The sequence below is a fragment of the Lissotriton vulgaris genome, chromosome 5, assembly GCF_964263255.1.
Source record: "Lissotriton vulgaris chromosome 5, aLisVul1.2, whole genome shotgun sequence".
In the NCBI taxonomy this organism is placed as follows: domain Eukaryota; kingdom Metazoa; phylum Chordata; class Amphibia; order Caudata; family Salamandridae; genus Lissotriton; species Lissotriton vulgaris.
Genome location: NC_141693.1, coordinates 985,947,619 through 985,970,485, shown reverse-complemented (window position 1 = coordinate 985,970,485; position 22,867 = coordinate 985,947,619). Strand labels below are relative to the sequence as shown.

The following is a 22,867-nucleotide window of genomic DNA, read 5'->3' as shown; positions in this document are numbered from 1 at the left end:
AGACTCAAATTCCTAGCATTTTTGTAAAGATTTGCCCAGCTTAAATACTTATTATTACATCCAATCCACGGTACCAGTCACTTCCGCCATTTCTCCTGAGGACACCCATTTATGTCCCAATAGAGAGAAACATGAGGATACATATCAATAGTTTGTCTGACTTTTAGAAGATATGCATTGCACCTGTGAGACACTGTATTTTTATAGTGATCAAATATCATGACAGATGCAACCAAAAGACTGTGTTTATTATATGTTTGTTTATGGCATGGGTCCACAATCATGGTAAGTAACATTATTTGTACTGTCACTCGTGGTTATGCATAGCAGCCAACATTTAAGTTATTTGAAAAATGTTGCTCCAACTAAATATTATGTGATATTTTTCACCGCAATCATATATTGGATAAGAAAAGTAAGAGGTGTGGAAAAGAGAAGTAACAAGATGCCTCTATTACAATCTGAACATTTCTTCATAGGGATGTGTGTGGGTGAAGAAGTAGTTAATAGAAGTGGGGGAGTGTGGGAGACAGATGTACTGAGCCCATTGGAGGGTCAATGTACCTGAAGCAAAGTGGAAGGTTGAAGTGTTATTAACACGGACTCCTCAATCGCATTTTTATTGTGTACTTTCTACTAAGAGTTTATGTATTGTTACTATAAATCTGTACTGTACTTTTATGATCTATGTTTTTTAATTGGATCGAATAAAGTTATTGGTTAGGCCTGGTCAGTGCATGCATTTCTATCTGTTTGGAGTGGAGTGAAGCCTGGCTGAACCCCCCTTTCTTACTTTCCCAGGAGAACCCAAGGCAGGCCTGCTCTCAAGGGAGAGGAATGGGACCATCTGTGGAGCCGTCATGATTCTTAATATTTAAGACTCACATGAACAGCTTCCATGTTCACCTATGCTAATATTTGTGGGCTTTTTGTGCAAGCATATTGTGCTGTGCAGATCCTGTGCAATGGTGAGGCAGCAGTACCAGGTGACACTGATGGCCAAAAGTGGGGCCAAGGATTCGACACCCTTCATAGGAACCCTGTGCATCACACATAGTGACTTATAAAGCAATTCTTGGTATGCCCGTATCATGGATGTATGTCGTTACAACGCATACTTTTACAACGCATACCTTTACAACGCATTTTTTACACCGCAACATCCATTACAACGCATTCCATTACAACGCATGCCATTACAACGAATTCTTTGAAACTACCTTTACAACGCATTCCACTACAACGCATACAACATTTGCAACGCATACCATTACAACGCATACCATTACATTGCATGTATGGTAAGTATTGGATAGTGTAGGGGTAAAAATTACTATTCTAACTCCAGGAGGTGCAGCAGTAGGGTAAGTGTTGGATAGTGTAGGGGTAAAAATTACTATTCTAACTCCAGGGGGTGCAAGAGTAGGGTAAGATTTGGATAGTGTAGGGGTAAAAACTTACTATTCTAACTCCAGGGGGTGCAACAGTAGGGTAAGTGTTGGATAGTGTAGGTATGCATTGTAATGGTATGCGTTGTAATGACTGAATTGTAATGACATGCGTTGTAGTGGTATGCGTTGTAGTGACATGCGTTGTAATGGTTGCGTTGTAATGGTATGCGTTGTAATGGATGTTGCGCTGTAAAAGTTTTGTTGTAAAGGTAGTGCGTTGTAAAAGTTGCGTTGTAAGTGTTGTTTCCCCCGTATCATTGCTGTATTAGTGAAATGGCCTTCTGCTGAGGGAGCAGTAAATATGTGATGAATAACAGCTACAATTAAATAATGGTTGATGAACGTGGGCTGCTCAATATATGAATGAATCCTACAAAAAGCAGTGGCAGACGTGGGCTGATCTTTTGCCTCACTTAGGCAACCTAGAATTGCATTTGCTGCAGCCAATGAAAACCATATGTGTCGGCCAATATGGAGGTCATCCACAAGGTAAACAATGCACTGTATCTGTTTCACAATGGCAGCACCAATGAGGAAAAAAAACGTGGAAACACAGTGGCTAATAACACTCTATCTGCCATTTTAAATTCCAAATCTCTGATTAATGTTACTACATGTGATTGTATGGCATGTTCCTGCATTAACTGGCGTTGGTGAGTTACCTCTTCTATGTAGGCAATGAGAGCTTCACGGTTTCCAAACCACTCCCTTTCCAGCTCTTCCTGTCGTGGAAATTTGTTGCAGCTCAGCTCCAGAGTAATTTCAAAGCAGTTAGAGTAGAGATAGTTAAAATCTTGCATGCCTGTAAGGACAATGAACAATTTGTAAAACAAACATACATCAGTAGAGTTGATTGAAAAGTAAAGAATTTGTAGAACTAGAAAATAAGCCTTTGTGTATCGACCTGCACCCTTTCATACAGCGTCATGAATGGGAAGGCATTTGTACGAAAATGGAGTGAAACTATTTGCTGGCAGGAGTCCTTAGGGATTCCATCTGGATTGTTTTTTTATGCAGTTTTGCCATAGCTGTGTTCAGGAAGCATTAGTCATCCAGTGTGTGCTTGGGTTTTCGAACAAAGGTGTGTTGACGGACCAGGTCGGATCATGTAACCTCAGCTCGACAGGCAGATGACACCCAATTCATTTTAGAATGTTTTGTTGAGTGAGTGAATGGAATCTGAACATTGATTGGAAACACAGTAGGAAGCAGAGGGGCGTGTGCCCTGATGTGTTTCCTGAGGAGAAACAAAGCTCTAGGAAGATTCCACAATTGAGTTTGTTTGAAACACCATCCGAGACGCTCTTCAAACAACTTACGTTGAGTACATAAGACACTCATATTCATGGTCTAACAGTGGAGCTTGCCTTGCCTAATTTAGGAAGGGTGTACAAGATATGGATAAGAGTTAGACCTCTGGATTACAGAATCCAGACTAAAGAAAGAGGAGTCTTCATGGCACCAAATTAAGACTGGTGGAAATGAACATGTGGTGAATGTTTCAAATGTACGCCTGATCCCTGATGGCGTGGGAGTCTTACTTTGAGTGCCTGAGGTCAGGCAAGGCGAGGACACAAAAACATTGTGGGGTAAGCCTAGTTCTCTGCAGTTAACAGTATGGATTAGAAGGTTGCTCTCTACTAGATAACTCTGGCTCATATCTTCTAAAGGTGAACATTCAACACCATTGATCAGTTGCCAGTGATGACCGAATAATTCTCTATCAATATTTGTTGTGACGTTTGCAACAAGAATAGCAATCCCAATTGTGGGTTTGTTCTGGACACTTGAGAAAATCTTCCTTTCTAGTTCTAACTGGGCGTAATTCACAAAACCTTGGTTTATCAGTCGAAATGGCTGTTTGGGAAATGATGTGTGAAACCTTCTCTGATACCAGCAAGCTGATAAACTGTAAATATCCCAGACCCTAAAAGTACTGTACACTCTCTTAAGAAAAAAATGAATTACTTGAGTCTTCAGCTGTTTCTGACAAAATAGGTAGAAGGATGTTAACTAGTTTCAATTACACTAAAACAAGAGACTATTGGTCAACACTATAGGAGGTTCCTTCTTTGGAAATGCAGTGTCACTGCCATCAAGGTTGAGATGCCTACTATCACTTCAAGAATTAGATCCTTGCTCAAAACCAATAGCACCACCCTCAATTCAATTAAAAGAAATGTGGACATACATCCATCTCAAATTTAATCTAACAATTCCTCTACACATTAATAAAACATCTCTTAATTTACAATTTCAAAATCTTCCAACATGAGGTGGGATAGATAAAAACTGCAAAATACAACTTCAGGAAAATATGTTAGCTGTTAATAAATTGCTTCATCTAGATATTGGTAAATCTTTTATTACATTATCCATTTCTTTGATCTTCAGATCCGCCATTCCCAATTAGCTGCACAATAGTGGACACATGTCACAATTGTTATTTTATATTAATCACTCTTCACTACTTTTTTCACAAAACTGTTCCAGGAATGGTTCAAGCTATTTCAGTCTTATATCAGAAGAAAATATGCACAGAATAAAGAAGTAACACGCATCCTCTGTGCATCTATTGTCAAAGTAACCCCATAAGGAGGGCCTCATCCTCTATTTAAATAGAAACAAACTGGAGAATCCCTGAAGGAAATTGCAGATAAAGGGAACATGGATATTGTGGCTTAGCTTTATCCAGAAACTATTCTCTTCTCACAACCTTTTTATACTTACAACAGCTTAGTTACCAAATTAGAACCAACCATCGTTTTAAAAATGTTGAGTTTGCTGGCTTTCTAATATTTGGTTCTAGCTTCTATAACAACGTCTTGAGTACTGTAGGGACATCATTTGTGGCTCTGCCCGAAGTATATTTAAGCCTCATTTTATAAAGTAGAACCTCTATAATATTATCACATTCAATCTCCATTTAGGGACTGTCCTGAAAAACAGCTAGCTGGCATCGAATTGGACAAGTTAGCAAAACTAACGATAATGGCATAATGGAACAACCTGATCTCCACTATTAATCCCTAACTTTCATGAGGGAGATTAAAGGTGTAGCTTTATGAAGTCTAGTTTTTCATAAAAAAAAGTAATTCTGTGAGATTTTGAATGTATTGAGTGTTCCTGTACCCGTAGCTCAGTGCCATACTCTACACTTAGTTCCACCTTTGTTTAATAAGTGCAAGAGGTATCGACAAAGGACCACCACCCCAGCTGGAAGTCATAGATTGCCAACACATGGGAAGCATTATGTAGTTCCAACCCAATCAAAAGACCATATCCTATTTGAGAAAGATGAGGTTGAAGCTTTCAATGTGCTTCAGTTGCAGAAAAGAGATTAAGCCAGTTGGCCAAATTACTGCCATTGAAAACTTGACCTTGCGCTTCATGCATCTCACAGCGTTCTTCCCCTCTTCAGAAGCCATGCTGTGGTTTTGTGGATGTTTGTGTTACTGGAATTGAAGTAGGGGCACTCCCTGCTTCCAGAAGGTCTATTAGGCCTCTGGCGGGTGGCCACTCCCTGTCATTAGACTCCACCTCCACCTCCATCATCCTGCTCCCAGCAGCATTTGGGCCTTCATTTCCTAAATTGCGATCTCCTATTAGGAAATCACAATTTAATGATTTCCTAAATAGCAATTGTGAATCTGTAGGAATTGCAATAAGGAAATTGCAGCGTACGTACATTCCGATTTGCGATTCCCAAATAGCGATTTCTACAGAGTCGTAAATTAAGAATTTTGTACAAATGGGCCCTTTTCTTTAATATGCCACTAAAAAACTACAAAACCCTCTATTGTAGGAGATGGGTTACCTAGTTCATCTTCCAGTTCATAATATATAGACAGACTTACACCTGTGCTCATCAGTGTGTAGTGAGCCACCAATGAAGGCTTCACCTGTTTGGCAATGTAAGGAATCTCATTACAAATATTTTGCTAATTTATTGTAAAGCAAATACTTGTCTCTTGTATTGTGTAACTTATTTATCTCTTGTGCTTTGTACCTAGGCCTTCAAGCCTCACATGGCGAAACATGCATTGACTGTGTTTCAAGGTTACGAAACATAATTCTGTCAGCAAGCGTTGGTCTACACCTGTACAATTAAGATGAATACAAGACCCATTTCCATTCAAATTTCCTTCCTCTTCTTAAAATGTTTTACAACATGTCTCATTGATAGTGTTTGTATTTTAAAATGTAAAAAAAAATACACCCTATTGAATTATTCAACAAATGTTTTGTGCTGTCAATACCCAATCTACTCATTGACTGAGAGAAGATAATAAGTTAGTGTTTGCAAATTATTTAGTTTGGTTGTAAGTCTCCTCTAAGACCGAATCTACACTGGTAATCTGCTACTTCAATATCAGTTTCTTGGAAATATAAAATCTGTCAGGAAGCTTTTTTCAAGTTTATTTATAAAGAGATGGTTAGCAAATGAACTGTTGATTGTCACACTGGTGTCACAAGCAGTCAGTTTTTACATTGAGCATTACAATGTCTTTCTTTGGCTTCGCTGGAATAAGACTGCACAAAAATACTGTCTCATCATTTCATCACAAAATGATATTACAATATGACATACACCAAGAAGGTAAAAAACTACATAGCCCAAAAAAGCTTAAAACAAGCATACAATCTGTATTTTTTTTAAACTTTTGATAAGCAGATGAAAATATTACGAAAAGTTATTGTTTGTTTCGACTAGCTCCCACATTTAGGCCATCAGAAATAAATAGGTCCCATTTACCACATTGTAATTGTAATTTATATTTATATAGCGCATTATCACCAACTAAGCGCTTGCTTTGGGAACCTGTCCTGGTTTTTCCCTGTGAGATAACCCGTACTGGGCACCCCCAAGGTGAAAGCCAGGCATCCCGCCACGGGGGGCCATAGTGGAGATTAAGCAAGCTATTGCCCAGAGTTGCAGAGTGTGAACCCATGATTCAAGCAGGCACCGAAGCGAGAATTATCGAGTCCGTGGACATTTATGGCTCAATACCCTGCCGCGTTGGGAATTGAACCCTGGTCCCGGGTCTGACATCTGCTTCATGGTCTGCCTCCTCTAACCATTGAGCCACACTTCTCCACATAACGAAGAGGAGTTGAGCACTGTTAGCTGCCCTCATCTCTTCTGCATTAACGATTGCCCTGAACCAAAGCATCCATAGTCAATCGACAAAAGTGGGAAAAAGTCAAGGATTTCCCTCCTCGCGATCAATTAGATGTTCGTATAGCATCAATAGTGTTACCATTCTTAGTTAGGCACATCGTTTCCTTAGTGATGGGGTATACTTTTTGTCCAGGTAATAACCACTGTCCCACTCTTCCATGGTGCCTGTGTAGTACTTTCCCAGCAGGCTGATGTTAGCCTTTCACATAGGTTCTGTCCTCCTTGGTCCTTTTGAACATTTTCCATTCAAAGGGCATTAGATGGGCTTTATCATACTAATGAAGTAAAGTTGCATGATTTACAGTAGAAACCTCTTGAAGGTGGATACCATGAATCTCCTCTCTCAGGTCTAGCCACCAAGGGACTCAGCAGAGTTAATGTCTAAGGAGTAGCTAATTGGTAGATGGAATTTTCTACCAGTCCAAACATTATGCGGGTTAATAACTGTACTTAGTGAGGGTCTGCTGACTCAAAGCAGCGTTTGAGACAATTCAACTATGTGTAGAGGCTGAGGCTGGGTCTAGATGGTGTGAAGTACTTTGGGTTTATTTTAGGTCCCACAAAAACTGGTTAAAGCGCTTCTTTACTTGGACATGTTAATTCATTTAATGTCAGAGTCAGCAGGGTCCTGTAATTATTTACAGGATTTTAGTGGATTCATTTAACTAATTAGAAAATATTCTTCTGTTACGTTACACATTGACTGTATTTTAGCTAATCGGAATAAGAGCTGCCTTCTTATTATGTGTTAATGATTATATTCGCTACATAAGGCCTGACAGATTGCAAACCATGAAATAGAGGTGAAAGCTAAAAGTAACCCATGAAGATGTGCTTCACCAAACAGTTAATCAAAGACCATTCAAGCTAAATATACACAAAAATCCACAAACAAAATAGAATCCAAGTGATTACAATGTAATGATATCGGAATATGTCACTGAACAGTATTCCCATAAACCTCAGGCCAGGAAATACACTAGAGTTGATCAACTAAAAAATAGGACAATGGCGTTGTTTTAATATGATAGCTAAATTTAGGCTTATATATTTTGCTACTGAACGAGGAAAGAAAAATAGCATGACCTGTTTGTTCTTCCCCTGTATCTTTCATACACTAGACACTGGTACAGTTAAACCAAATTGGAAGAAAACTGTCATTTGAAAGTCATGATGACTCTCGTTGAGCGCAGCACAAATGTTGTGGTGCATGAAAACACTGAAACTATGAGAGAAAAACATGGGAAAATACTGCCACAGTGGCTCAACATCCCCCAACAACAACATAGCAAAACAGAAACACATATAAAACATTTGATCTGCACAGTTGGAGAGAGAACAAGGAATGAGAACATGAGAACCCTAGACAGATACTTAGGTGTGTGTCTCGAAAGTATCCGTACAGATGATCATATTGATAGAACAAACAAACATTCAGGTAAAGATGGTCACATATAAGACTACGTCCAGAGCAATACCAGACAGACAAAGGCACACTAATGCAAATATCTCAACAGTGCTGCAGGTTTACAACACTGCCTGTTTCACTGGGCACAAACACATCCCTAGGGAAAAACTCTTCATGGTAAGACCAATAAAAGGGGGCGATTCCCGAGTGGACAGGCCACGTGGAGAGTACAGTTTGTTCACATGATGTGGTGGTGCTTTAGTACAGCAGTGAGCAAGCTATCATGTTAGTGTGTCAAGGGGACCAATAAGTCATACTGAAACTGCGATGAAGATGGAATTGTCCACTAAAAATATGGTGTGCTCATCTACTTCGATATACATCCTCCAACAATGTCAAAGGACAGATCTGAGGTCGATCCATGGTTAAATATGCCAGAACGCAACTTGGTGACCCATGCCCATTGAGGCCTAATGGCTCAGCGATCTTTGCAGATACCATTGACAATGCATGAGCACAGTGCAACAAGATAGCTCTAGAACTCCACAGATCCAATTTGTATCAATGATCATTAGTTTCCTGTTGGATCACTGACAGAATATCGACAGTCAAAATATCGAGTTGCCAATATATCGAGGTAAAAATATCGAATGCCAGAATATCGACTTCCTATCTGCAAACAGGTAAGTACACAAATATCGACTCCAAAATATCGATAGGAAAAAATATAGACAGTCAAAATATCGATTTTTTTAAATATCTTAAAAGTAATTTAAAACTAATATAATAATAAATATAATTAATTTAAACATATTTAAAATACTTAAATAAACTTAAAATTAATAAAAAGTTAATGTAACTTAAAAAAAAAATTAAAACATATATATATATATATATATATATATATATATATATATATATACATATTATTAACAAAACATATACAATATTTTTTTCGTAGGATAGCGAGAGGGTTACATTTACTATTCCCACTCCAGAGAGTGCAACAGTAGGGAAAGCGTTGGCTAGCGTAGGGGTAAAAATTACTATTTCCACTCCAGAGACCGCAACAGTAAGGAAAGCGTTGGATAGCGTAGGGGTAGAAATTACTATTCCCACTCCAGTGAGTGCAACAGTAGGGAAAGTGTTGGATAGCGTAGGGGTAAAAATTACTATTCCCACTCCAGTGAGTGCAACAGTAGGGAAAGTGTTGGATAGCGTAGGGATAAAAATTACTATTCCTACTCTAGAGAGTACAACAGTAGGGAAAGCGTTGGATAGCGTAGGGATAAAAATTACTATTCCCACCCCAGTGAGTGCAACAGTAGGGAAAGCGTTGGATAGCGTATGGGTAAAAATTACTATTCCAACTCCAGAGAGTGCAACAGTAGGGAAATCGTTGGATAGCGTAGGGGTAAAAATTACTATTCCCACTCCAGGGAGTGCAAAAGTAGGGAAAGCGTTGGATAGCGTAGGGGTAAAAATTACTATTCCTACTCCAGAGAGTGCAACAGTAGGGAAAGCGTTGGATAGCGTAGGGCTAAAAATTACTATTCTCACTCCAGTGAGTGCAATAGTAGGGAAAATAAATACTTAAATATTAATACCAATTACAACATAATTACAATATTTTACAATTTTATAAAATATATTAATTAATCAATTAAAATTCCAAATAAAACTTAACCATTAATAAAAATTACCTACTAATACTAATTATTTACCAATTACCAATAAATTAATTTACAACAAAAAATAAATAAAAATTAGACACAATTTCTTTTTTAATTAATGTAATTACTTACATCTAAATTACTTCCCAAACTATTCCCCTATAAACACACAACCCACTACAGTAAATAATGTAATAAAAGTAACATATTTCTCAATTAATCAATTAAAATTAATTACCAATTATATTTTAATGAATTACCAATTAATAATTAATTAACAATTAATTCTAAATAAATACCAATAAATAAAATAACATATTTAATTAATTATATTAAATTACTTCCCACCCTATTCCCCTATAAACCCACAACCCGCTACAGAAAATAAATTACTAAAATTAACATATTTATCAATTAATCATTTAAAATTAATTATCAATTATATTTTAATTAATTACCAATTAATAATTATTTAACAATTAATTCTAAATAAATACCAATAAATAAAATAACATATTTAATTAATTATGATTAAATTACTTCCCACCCTATTCCCCTATAAACCCACAACCCACTACAGAAATTAATTAGTAAAATTAACATATTTATCAATTAATCATTTAAAATTATTTACCAATTATATTTTAATTAATTACCAATTAATAATTAATTAACAATTAATTCTAAGTAAATACAAATAAATAAAATAACATATTTAATTAAATATAATTAAATTACTTCCCACCCTATTCCCCTATAAACCCACAACCCACTACAGAATTATATTACACAAAAATTAAAAATTAATATTAACTTACCTTAAATTCGATATTTTTGTTGTCTATATTCCGTCTAGTCGATATTATGTCCATTCTATATTTTTGATTCAATATTATGTCCATTCTATTCGATATTAAAATTTTCTAGTCGATATTTTGGTAGTCTATATTCTGTCTAGTCGATATTATGTCTATTCTTTTTTTTTATACTCGATGTTATGTCTAGTCGATAATAAAAACTCGATATTTTGACTCTACACCATCTACAATAACCATCTTCCCCTTCAACATGACTGTGCACTATGTCTTTTAAATATTTCGTCATTGTGTTTGGCACCGGTGCATTTTTCAAAAATGGTGTGATCATATACCCTGGGAATGGATTTGGAAAGGGGATAGAAAAAGAGGTACACATTCATGCACTCTTGCTATAGTAATTGGGCTCTGATAATAACTTCACTCATTAGTTCAGCCTTTGTCACCTTGTGTAGACTTCTCACCTGGCCTCCACCTCCTTATGCCTGGTTCTCAGAAAGCTCTAAGTAGACCACATGGGCCCGCAAAGGCACTTACAGTAAAAAGTGCATGAGTGACTGTTGGACCATGCCCTCTATGCAGGGTCACCCCAAACCTTTTGCCTTCACTACTCCCGTTTTGCTGAATTAGTTTTTGTTGGCATTAGGACATTGAGCACTTTTTCCCTGCTAATCAGTGGTAAAGTGCTTGTGCTCGCCCCCTGAAACATTGTTCAATTGGCTTACACTTGATTGGTACATTTAACTTACTTACTTACTTATAAAGGCCTGGTATATGACACTACCTGTACCTAAGGTATGTAGATTAAATGCTATTAGTGGGCATCAGCACTCATTGTGCCACTCACTAATGTAGCCTTTTAAAAGATGCCTCAGGCCTGCCTCTGCAGCCTGTACTGCAGTTCTAAACTGCCATTTTGACCGGGCAAAAAAACCTTTTGACCCCCTTCTTTAAAACTCACAAGTCACCCCCTAACGTAGACCCTAATCGCTCATAGGACACAGTGCATTATATTTAAAATGTAGGACATGTTATACATGTACTGTTACATTGCCAGTACATGTTATACATGTACTGGCAGTTAAAAACTCCTAAAGTAATTTTTGACCTTTCAAAAGGCCTATCACTCCAATTGACTAACACTGGGTTACTTTATTACATTTAATTAGTGATAACTTTGGATTGGGAGCAGATAGAGATAGATATGCTGTGTACACTCAAATACAATGTAACATAAAAACCTAAATAATAGTAAAGTCGGATTGTACAGGCTGATCTCCTGCCTAAGCTTCATGGACATAACAAGCTCCAGCCGCCTCCCTACAACTGCCTACCTGACCTGCTACACTGCACCTACCTGGACCTGTAATGAGACCTACCTGAGCCCTGCTGGCTACTGCTGAAGTGAGTTCCTGATCCCCAAGAGATGCCTCTCCAGGTTCCGAACCCTTGGCTGGTATCAGTTGAGATCTTGAGAAGAAAGATGAAATCCTGAAGATTTGGGTTCTCTGCAACAGTGAACTGCCCTGTTTGAGTGGAGACTCTGCCACCTTCGACGACTGCCAATGTGAAGTTCCAGTAAGTCCAACTCTTACTTCTACAGTGACCACTAGTGATGAGCAGCAACGCGAGAACAGCACTCCGTACCACTGCAACGTTCGTGAAGACCAATCAGCTCTTCGTGCCACACAGATGACAGCCTGTGCTGCCTGGCATCCGCTTCACCCAAAGGTGACAAGCATCCGCGATGTTCTGCCTCCTCCTTGCAGCCTCCTCTGCTGCACAGTAAACTCTCTGTCTTTTTTGAAAAGGTCACTTTTTCAGAGTAGCTAACTTGTTACCTGTATCCAGCCGCCACTCTATCGCAGTCAGCCTGAACTTGTGACTTTCCCCTGTCAAGCAGGACTAGATGACCAAGAGTGGCACTTTGTGCTTTTAGACACTGTATCTACTTAAAACTTTGAAATGGTATATATTTGGTTCTATTGAATGGATTTTTGTTGTCTGGCCTTATGTTATTCATAAAAGTTTACTCTATTTTTTTATATTGGTTTGGAATTTTCTTTTGTTGTGTTTTCACTTTTTTTTTACTGTTTGTGTGTTGCATAAATTGTTTACACATTCACACTAAGTTAAGCCTAATTGCTTTTGTGCCAAGCTATCAGAAGGTTAAGCACAGGTTAATTTAGTGACTTTTGTGGTTCACCCTGCCAAGGATTGTGGTTGTTCTCTGAGTGGCGCTTCCTCCCCCATCAACCAATAACTCAATTTCTTACAGGTGTGAATAAGAAATCTGGGCTTAATCTGTATTAGTTTCTAAATAAATGCTACATATCTAGTATTAACTGCCATCATCTATACACAGAATCTTTCAGCTGATGACTCGATATCCAAACAGAAACAAGGCAAGACCTAGGCACGTTTGTCTTCATTCAATTCATTAAGGACAGTTACCAAAGTGCTGTATAAATGCGAGTAGCCTGTGGTACACTCATTTATAAATGGTAGGTAGGCAACTTCTTAATAAGTCAAGATAGAGAATTGGTTCGAGGAAGATGTGCTAAATGAGGGATGAAGTTACAGTAGGATGGGTGAAGAGATGGCATTTGGAAAGGCAGCATTCATCTGTTGGAAAGCAAAGAAACATTTCAAAAGAGGGAATGCACATGTGGATGGTGGGAGGTAGTAACTTAAAAGTGACAGTACAATGCAGGTGATGCGAAAGGTTAGATAATAACACAAGCACAAAAATAAGCTGGAAATAAATAATGGCTACAGTTAAAGAGAATGCAAAGAAAAGGCAATAGAAACGTGTGAAAAAGGAAGACAACTTAGAAAGGCTTTAGAAATGGAGAAATGTCGGCAGGAGGTGGGAGATAGAAAATGAGAGCCATGGGGAAATTGAAAACAGGCTGAAGCAGTGAAAGAAAACATGCAGTGAAACGAATAGCATAGGAAAACAGCAGTCAAAGCACAAAAATATGAGTTAGGATATAAATCGTAGGTGCTGGAACAGTGAAAAATTGACACATTGTCTGAAGAACGTATTATTGGCTTTGTCAGATATGTGAAATAGAAGAGGCAGTGAGGTGGATTTAAAACAATGGCTAAGTTATAGACCATAGAATAAAGACAAAGGAGGGAAGAGTAAAACATATCAAGGAAGGGCGGTATGCCTAGTAAGATGCAGGAAAAACAAGACAGGTTTTAGAGGGATTGAGAAGAAGAGAGTAGGAGGACATCTTTGAGGGACAGGTAAAGTTGGAAAACCTGATATGCATTTTAGAATAAAGGAGAAGCATCGAGTTGAGAACCCTCGACAAAGAAATGGAAAGAGTGGAAGGAGAAATATTAGAGACATGGGTAGTACCAACCTGAACGTGAAAAGAATTTAAAGACTAAGGTACCAAACATAAAAGAACAGAGCCTGAGATCAATACCAAAGGCAGTTTTATGAAAGCAAATGATCTAAAGGTCATACTAGAATGGAAACAGTAGAGTATTTGATCGGAAATGAAGTCAGAATTGGTTAAATGTCATATCCCTCCTGGATCCTGGAGTTGGAGAGGAAAAGAAAAAGAGAAAAGGACAAAAACTGGAAGGAGAAGGGTCAAGTAAAGTTTTTTCAGTGGGCGAGGCACACAACACCCCCATCATTTTTCCTATCAAAGATCTGCAGAGCAGATTCGAGAACTAACTTTCTGCCTCTAGCCAAGCAAAACCATTCTTGGAAGATATTTTATAGCTCTGGTAATTTCACCAACTCTTTAATGTGTATGATTCTGACCTAGTTCGTGATTTGTTGCCAATATGGGCATTGCAAGAGAGCAGGCTGGAAATTGTTGGATCAGAGAGATCTACACATAGATTTTTCAGGAGTGAAACAACCACTTCTTGTTTCAGGTTGGGTGCATCACATCTTAAGGGAACAGCCATGGTAAGAAGCAGTGGTATAAACACATCGTCCAACTCATGAGCACCTTGGTAAACAAGGGCCAAAATGACAATTAGAGTACCTGCTTTTCATGACTTTATATGCTTATCTCTGCTCAGGGGGACTTACAAGCATTAATACTAAAACGCCCTTACTTTTTACAAACCCTTCATGTGAAAGTGATTCTTTTAAGAAGTCTAAGCAATGACTTTCTGGATCCCAAGGATCCAATTTGAGCATCTTTTCTCTGATTTCTCTCTAGAGGGCATGAATCATTTGTCCATGCGAAATCCTGCATTAAGATGTAATTTAGAAATTGAGCAATAGCTGCAATTAAGGAGTGATCAGAAATGAAAATGGAATGCAAATTTGCCTCTGCAATTTCCTAACTGTTTACACTAGAAATATCTTGCTGTGAGTAGACTGAAAGACTGAACCAGTTTAACCGAGACAATATCTTCTCACAGTCTTTTATCCGTAACATAAGAATTTTCATTCCATTCTTACTGTCATCAAAATCTGAACAGTGTCTCATCCCACTCTTTGAATTCTTCCCCCTTCAACTGGTTGAGCCGATAACTGGTTATAACTAGGCACGGAGGTCTGACACATTTGTAGAGGGGCTCTAAATAATTGTGAATGATCCTACATAGATATCATCAACTTTCCCTTATCCTCTATGAAATTGATTTGTACTATCTGAAAACAATTATTTACTTTCATGTGAGTGAACAGTTTTTCCTAGTAGGATAATAATAGTGCTTTTGCAGGTGGTTGCAAGTGGTGCAAACTGTCACTTATTTCTGGCGATCCTGACATATGGTTGATTATCAGAATTCGACAGAGAGCAAAAGAGAGAACGACAGATAAAAGGAGAAAGAAGGAGGATGAGAAAAAGAGGAAACCGGGGATAAATGTATAAATCAAGGATGAAAAAGAACCAGCAAGAGTGAGATGAAGTGTAGAGTGGTGTCATTTAAGAGCCAAAGGGTAGAATCCCGTCTGGGTAGCACTGGTACTTGACTACCCATCATTCAGCAGCACTGGTGCAGCTCCTGTTAAACAAATTAGGTATTTGTTAGGAGCAAGGCCGGACTGTCCATACTGGGCATCAGGCATTTCCCCGGGGAGGCTGGAATGGCAGGGGCCTGTTTTGTAGCAGTACATCAGTTTTAAAAGCACTGTAAAGTTCCTTGTATATTCAGCAGTTTTCGGGAAACAATAAAAATGTCAAATGAATACTGGTGATCAATGCACCTGCTGGAGAGATATGGGAGTATTGGCTTGTCACAGTTTTGACTCATCTAAAGTAGTGCAGAGGTTTAATATGACTGCTGTAAAGAACATGCACCATGTATATCAAAGAACAATACTTTATGTGCATAACTCAGTGGTTTCTGCTTTTGTCACAGACATTAGTTTGTTACTGTGCAGTTCATAAGTAACAATCATAATCTAACACAGTGATCTATGAACTGCCATCAAAGAGCTGCATGCAAGCTACATGCTACATGTTTTTCTCCAGTTTTTCATTATCCCGATGTTTCTAAAAAAAGAGGTTTGTTTGGGTAAAAATAGATTCTTATTATTAAAGTCAACCTTAGCCACTGTGTTATGTTCTGAATCCTGAGTTTGAGCTTCCTAGACCAATCACTCTTAAACGGTGACTCGTAGTATGGATGACATGTGAATCCTGCACCTAGTAGTCTTGTTTGCCTTATGTAACATTTTCTATACACTTATTTGCACATTTTTTTGCTGTTGTTAGAGTTTTATATAGCGCGAACTAGACCCGAAATTATCCGATATCAGAGCGCTTTACATGAGCACCAGTTTCGTTACAGATGAGCACATTCATTTTTGTTGGGCACGGGGAGATTAAGTGATTTGCCCAGAATCACAGGATGTTGAGCGCCGTTGCAGAGACTCGAGCCCGGTTTCCCAGCTTTGGGGTCAACCTAGTAGGCTACATCCTATCCCCCACATGTATGATTCATTTCTTCTGTATTTGTGTGTGATGCAAAATGCTAAGAAACAAAAAAATACAAGGGAGAGAGGGACTTTGGAGAGATGAAAGCCACTGTTAGAGAGTGATAGTCATTGAAGAGCCTCAACAAAGATTAACGTATCCTGGTGCACAGTAAGGTCATCATTTACTATACTTTACAAGTGAATACAATTGAATATATAAGGACAAATGTATTATAGAATACACCATTTTTTTTCAAAATCTTCTTGGAGGTAGAAGCCCCCAAAATCCCCCCCTCCCCCACCCCCACACACTTTGTGGTCCGGCTTGCTTGTTGCAATCACTCGCCATGCACCATTGGTGGCTGGTCCGAAAAAAATTGCTAGGACTGGTTTGGGATCCCAGTCCGGGCTTGGATAGGAGATATTCTTATATGCCACTTTTCCTGACAGAAGGAGACTTGAGATGTTATCTGGATCTTACCTTTCGACAAAGAGTACCAAGAGGCTCCATTTGTGATTCCCTCTGCAAAGAAGTCATCACAGTTCCAGCCATTGCTCATCCAGCCGTGGGCATAAGAATAGGTTTTGGCCAGCTAAGAAGAGAGGTTGAGATAATTACAGAACAGAACAATTCTCTTCAATATTCCCCAAAAATCATCTTTCACCATTTTGAAGTGATCTCAGAAAAGAATGTTCAATCACCCTATATATGTGGCAGCACTATATGGGAAGCCTTCTGTGACACTCCCCAGAAACTAAATATATATGCATACTGCATGGCATGTAGGAAAGCACAGTGGAATGGTTATACACAGCATGTTGTTTAAAGCTATTTTTGAGGAACTAAGCAAAACAACCCAGGAGAAGACGACACTCTTGCAATATGAGATTTATTGAGAACAATTTGTGTTCTTTGTCTATACTCAGCTTTACACCCCCCTTACTATATTATGCTTTTCAGCAAATGGCATTCTAATTGTGTAGCTGGCATAAAAATAATTATTGAAAACTAAGTTAGTAGCATGGGAATTTGCTCCTAGAACACAGGTTGACACTTGTTGAAGGTAAGACAAAATAGTTACACATTTCTCTTGACATGTTCCTTCGACTTATAAATGAGGGACTGCTGCGCAATAAATGTGAACTGGGTGCATGCTGTTAGGAAACTCTTGCATTCCCTTATTATTAGGCAAATAAATATTTTAACGGATACTTATTTTCATTTGACTTTTGGGATGTGGCCTATTAGTACATAGGTTGCATCCCAAAATCAGAGATAGGTTAGGTAAGAAATTGAGTTACTAGTTGAGGGAAGTGAAACCCTACACAAGCACCAACTGTAATTCTCTGCTAGGGTGAAGTCATAAGCAAACCCCCAATTACCTGTGTATAACTCTCTGGTAGCTTGGCACAGAGCAGTCAGGCTTAAATTAGAGGCAACGTGTAATGTATTTATGCAGCACATTAAACAGTAACAACATGAAACACAACACAAGAATGATCCCACAATGATTTAGGAAAATAGAGTGAAATATAATAAATAATTTGAGACTAAAACAACAACAACAAAATCAGTAGAACTGATATTAAGCTTAATATTTTAAGTGGAAATAGCACCTAAGTGCCAAGTGTGGTGATCTGGTCGTGTAGAACTGGGACAAATTTACAAGTTCTAGAACACTAAGGTGGAGTGCAGGTTGGCTACAGGGACCCAGTTAGACTCGCTGAACAAAATACCTTGAATCCTGGTTGCGGAATGATGTGGAATCCCATGTCAAGGATGCGTTATGCAGTAGTGATTCCTAGGAGCTGCGATGCTGCAATGCAACATCTTGCATCATCACAAAGTATGCCGTTGACAAGGAACTCTCAATGCAAAGTCCTGCATCGAAGATGTGTCACACACCAGCTAGTTCCAAAGAAGATGTGGGGCTTGCAATGCGGAGTCGTGCATCATAGAAAAGAATACCATAGACGAGGGGCTTCCAATACGAAGACCTGCATCGAGGATGTGTCATGCAGCAGCGGTTCAAGGAAGGCTGTGGGTGGCGATGCAAAGTCTTGTACCGGGGATGTGTCACACAGTGGTACAATGCAAAGTTTGGTGAGGCGATACGTTGTACATCGACTCCGATAAGTAGTTTCAGGGATGCAATATGTCGCAATTCGTTGGTTCTGCTGGCAGCACATTTTGGCTGGCAGAGCCTACTTCCAAGGGTCCAGGACAGGGGTGGCACCACTTGGGAAGGCAGAACTCACAGCTGACTGTCCAGGTGCTGTGTTCATGATGGAGGAAGTCTGTTCTGTGCCAGTTCTGAAGCTACTAATCAGGAGACCAGCCAACTAGCTCCTGGAGTCACTTTAGTGGTCCCGGGTTAAAGATGCAGTTCCGTTCCTTCTCACTCAGGCAGGAGGGCAGCAGGGCAACACAGTAAGGCAGCATAGTGGCAGTCCTTCTTGCAAAGCAGCACAGTAGTCCTTCTCTGAATCTTCCACAGGTTCAGAGGTGTAATGAATTGTTGGGGTCTGAGGTCCAATATTTATACCGGGTGCCTACTTTGAAGTAAGAGACGTTTCAAGAAGCTTCCAACCTGCTGAGGTGTCTGGCATCCTATTCGTTACTACACTGGCCCCAGCGTGTATGGGGAAACAAATGTTTAATGACAAATCCTTTGTGAGTGTGTTCAGGCAGTGCCTTTGTGAAGTGCAAGTGTGATAGTTGACAGCTCCTTTCTGTCGTTAAGTGTCAGAGTCTCTCATCCTGCCAACACCTAGCTTTTTTTTGTCTCACTGTCTGGGAGAAATACACAAAGACCAGCTGCCAGCTACTCCTAGTAATGTGACCTAGGAAAAGGCTGCAGACACCAAAAGGTTAGGACAAGAAAATACCAATTTTCTAAAAGGGACATTTTCAGGATTGCACCTAAAAACCTGGCTTTATCTGTAAAAAGTGTGTTTTATTACAATTCTTTAGACACCAAACTCAACCTTATCTACCTGCCCCCAATTGAAAGTTACTACTTATTAAATGTAACTCGTCATCTCGTCCCATTTGGAAATTATACTTATAAAATGCAATAAGGCAATTCTAATGTTATCCTATGGCAGAGGTAGGCTGTAGTATATAGGGAATAGCGTATGGAAGACATTGTGATATGAAATGGTTAATTAGCTTAGGCAGTATTGTTGAGTGAAAATGCATGCAGAAACCCCATGTACTATGCTGAGATAGCAGAGAATATTGTGATGCTTGTTTTTGCCATTTTCAATAGACCCAACTATCTGTCAAGGCTATGTGTTTATGGTACCAGGCAGAGGCGTGTGGATTCTGAGAGACCTACCATTGAGGTTGAATTGACTACAGATGCACCTGGGAGTAGCTGGAGGCCCTTGAAGGATGATTCATTGGTACTAGGGAAGGGAAGATTCAAGATGCAGCTGGTATGAGTCAGAAGGACCTGGGGAGAGCGATAAAACACTGATAACCCCGCAAGAGCAACAGGTACGGGAAAGGAAGATGATGTTGTGTAAGCTTTTATTTTTATAAAAGTAGGGTTGCAGATTCCTCAGGGAAGCTTTCAGGCAGAGCTGTGCAGAGCTGCCTTTGATCCAAGTTGCTGCCCCCAGTTACGCCATTCCCAGGGAGGGTGGAAGAGAGCTTGGAGTGGGCTTCTCTGTGTTGTGAAAAGTTAAATTCCAAAGAAGGGAAGGGCCTGGTTCTACTGTACTATATAGACTTATCAGATTATTTGTATTGAACCCTTAATAAAGTGCTTTTCAATTGATTCAAGACTGCGTGTTTCACCATCACTGCACTAGCATTGCACTGTACCTGTAATTGTTAGTTGAAGAGCTATATCCCCATGTGCTACAGAATTACTTTTATGCTTTTGATTTACTGAATTGTTAGTGACTTTGACCTGCTTCCTACTTGCACTATTATTGTCCTAGCATTACATTATAAATATACATGCCACTGTTGTGCTAATGTATAATCATCATTGCTGAGATGTGTTGGTGCTAGTATTTTATTAAATCAGTATTGTGGCCGCTACCTCTGTGTGTCTCCTTACTGAGTGTCCTTATTTATTTGTACTTGATTGACATTGCTTGGGTTGGTTGCCAGCAGCAAGTGCAATACAAGACCTTACAGTAGTGATAATGAAATCTAGGAGTTTCTAACTACGAGGACATGAAAAACTTAAAAGTATATGTCCAACTTTTTAAATACACTGCACCCTGTTCTCTGGGCTGTTCAGGTCCTACCCTAAGGGTGACTTATATGTATTAAAAAGGATGGTTTGGGCCTGGCAAAATGTTTCTTTTTTTAAATGGCTGCAATGACAGGCCTGAGACATGTTTAAGAAGGGCTACCTAAGTGGGTGGAACAATAAGTGCTGCAGGCTCACTGGTGTCATTTAATTTACCTGCCGTGGGTACATGCAGTACCACTTTACTAGGGACTTACAAGTACATTAAATATGCCAATTGGGTGTGTGACAATTCTACCACATTTATAGCAGAGTCCTACCCCCATCAAAAACGAGATTAGCCAAAATATGAGGGATAAAGGCAAAAAACTTGGATGAAGAGCACTCTATGGCTGCCAGGTCTAACAGGTCGCAAATATTCAGTGCACAATTTGCAACCACTATCTGCAGCTTATTGCTTCATACATCAGGCCATAAACATTATCTCCGGGTCATCGTTCTTTCCGAGCAGCTTTTTGGGTGGGTAACATCTGAGCCCACCTCAGAGATTACATAGGCCAGAATAGTTAAAGTACTTTAACATTTACCTCTCAGTTCACTTACCTTTTTGAAGAGGTTGTCATCGGGTGTTGGGGTCAATGCAGTTTTGCGGTTCCCTCTCATCCGCAGCTCTCTAGATCTGTCATATGGGTAATTTGCCACCACTGCTCCTCCGTGCAGGTTTGCTGACAGAACAAAATTGTACTTTGCAATCCATTCAATTACCGCTTTAGTTTCTGCTTCAACCTGCGAAGGAGGCAGTTTGCTGAGTACGATTACTCAGAGAAGGTTACTATCAAGAAAACAAAGGTGAGCACGGAACAATGCTTATTTATTGCCCTACATGATGCCAAATAATGTTTTGATCCCTTTTTTTGCAGAATCTGATCTGTCTTGCTTGGGGTTCATGCTACAGTAGAAATGTTAATACCTCAGATTAAGACAACATTTTACAAAAATGACTAAATGTGTGAATCACACAGCGACCATATGATACAACTGAGAAATAGCAAAACACATCAGTACAGTAACTTACTTAATTTTGTTGTGTATGTGAGTTGTTCGATTGTTTTCAAGGGACAGAACACAAATATCATACATTTAATGGTATGCAATGTTGCAGATAGATGCACAGCCATTTAAGCACGAAGAATGACCTGCATACTGACATTCCAGCATGATGTGTGCCCTGTATGCATATGCACGCACTGCAATGTGCTTTATGATGTGAACAAAGTGTGCACACGTTATAGCATGCAGAAAGCCTCAGAAACATGTACAGTCAATCACAGGAGTGGCCCGTGCAGGTAACAGCGATTGGGTGGTGGGGCGGGGTGGGAGTGGGGAACACGACATATGATAACGAGGGAAAATTAAATAAATAATCATTTTCCCCCGTCGTCGTCATCTTTCGAGTCACCCCCACCCCACCTCACCACTCTTACCTGCACGGGCCGCACCTGGCCAATCAATGGATGTATGTACCTAGATATATAACCTGCCAATCTAACACAGGCGATATTTTGTATGGAGTCTACCACTGAATCATTGTGGAACTATCTGCATACAAATATATTGCTTTCACCATTGATAGAGGGCCATGTTATTTTGAAAAATTGTAGGGGTGCATAATAATCACCCGTAGTCAGCACACGCATATTTAGGGGACTGTATTAACATGTGCTTCTTAGAAATGTAGAACTAATTGAGTGTATTGCTAAGTGTAGAATTGTGCTCATATCATTTAAAGACTAATGTAGTGCTTTGATTGAGAGAATTATGCCTTAAGTAACTAGAAATTATTGCTTCATGTGTAAAATGTTGTATTAGGCTTGAACGTGCCAGATTAAAGTTGCACATGTAGTTTGTCACAAAAGAAGAAAGTGGTGTTCTAACATGAGAAAGGGTAATGTTCAGAAATGCAATGAAATAATCCTTTGAGGGTGATTTTAAATGTAAAGCTTTAGAAAAGGTTTAATGTAATGCTTGTGTTGTTGTATTGGAAATGCATTTAAAGGCGTAAAGGCCTTAGACATGAAAACACCAGCAGAGGCTTCATTGTATTTCATAGCTTAGCCATCATGGAGGGTTGAATGTTTCCTTGGGAAAAGGCTCCTGTTCGCAGTTGAATTTCGAATTGTAACTTAAAGCGTGTACAGGATTGTTTCTCTTGCATTTCTTTT

At 39.1% G+C, this 22,867-nt stretch overlaps 1 protein-coding gene across 2 annotated transcripts in view; it reads right to left on the bottom strand.

Annotated features, from left to right (window-relative positions):
* Window positions 1-22,867, bottom strand: part of CPN1 (carboxypeptidase N subunit 1) — a 220,118-nt gene that overhangs the window by 21,714 nt on the left and 175,537 nt on the right. For both annotated transcript variants that reach the window (XM_086922584.1, XM_086922585.1), the window contains exons 4-6: window positions 21,249-21,431; window positions 16,916-17,027; window positions 2,114-2,253 (exon numbers count right to left, since the gene is read on the bottom strand). In XM_086922584.1, the coding sequence (XP_086778710.1) occupies window positions 2,114-2,253; window positions 16,916-17,027; window positions 21,249-21,431 (435 nt within the window). The remainder of the gene's footprint in view (window positions 1-2,113; window positions 2,254-16,915; window positions 17,028-21,248; window positions 21,432-22,867) is intronic.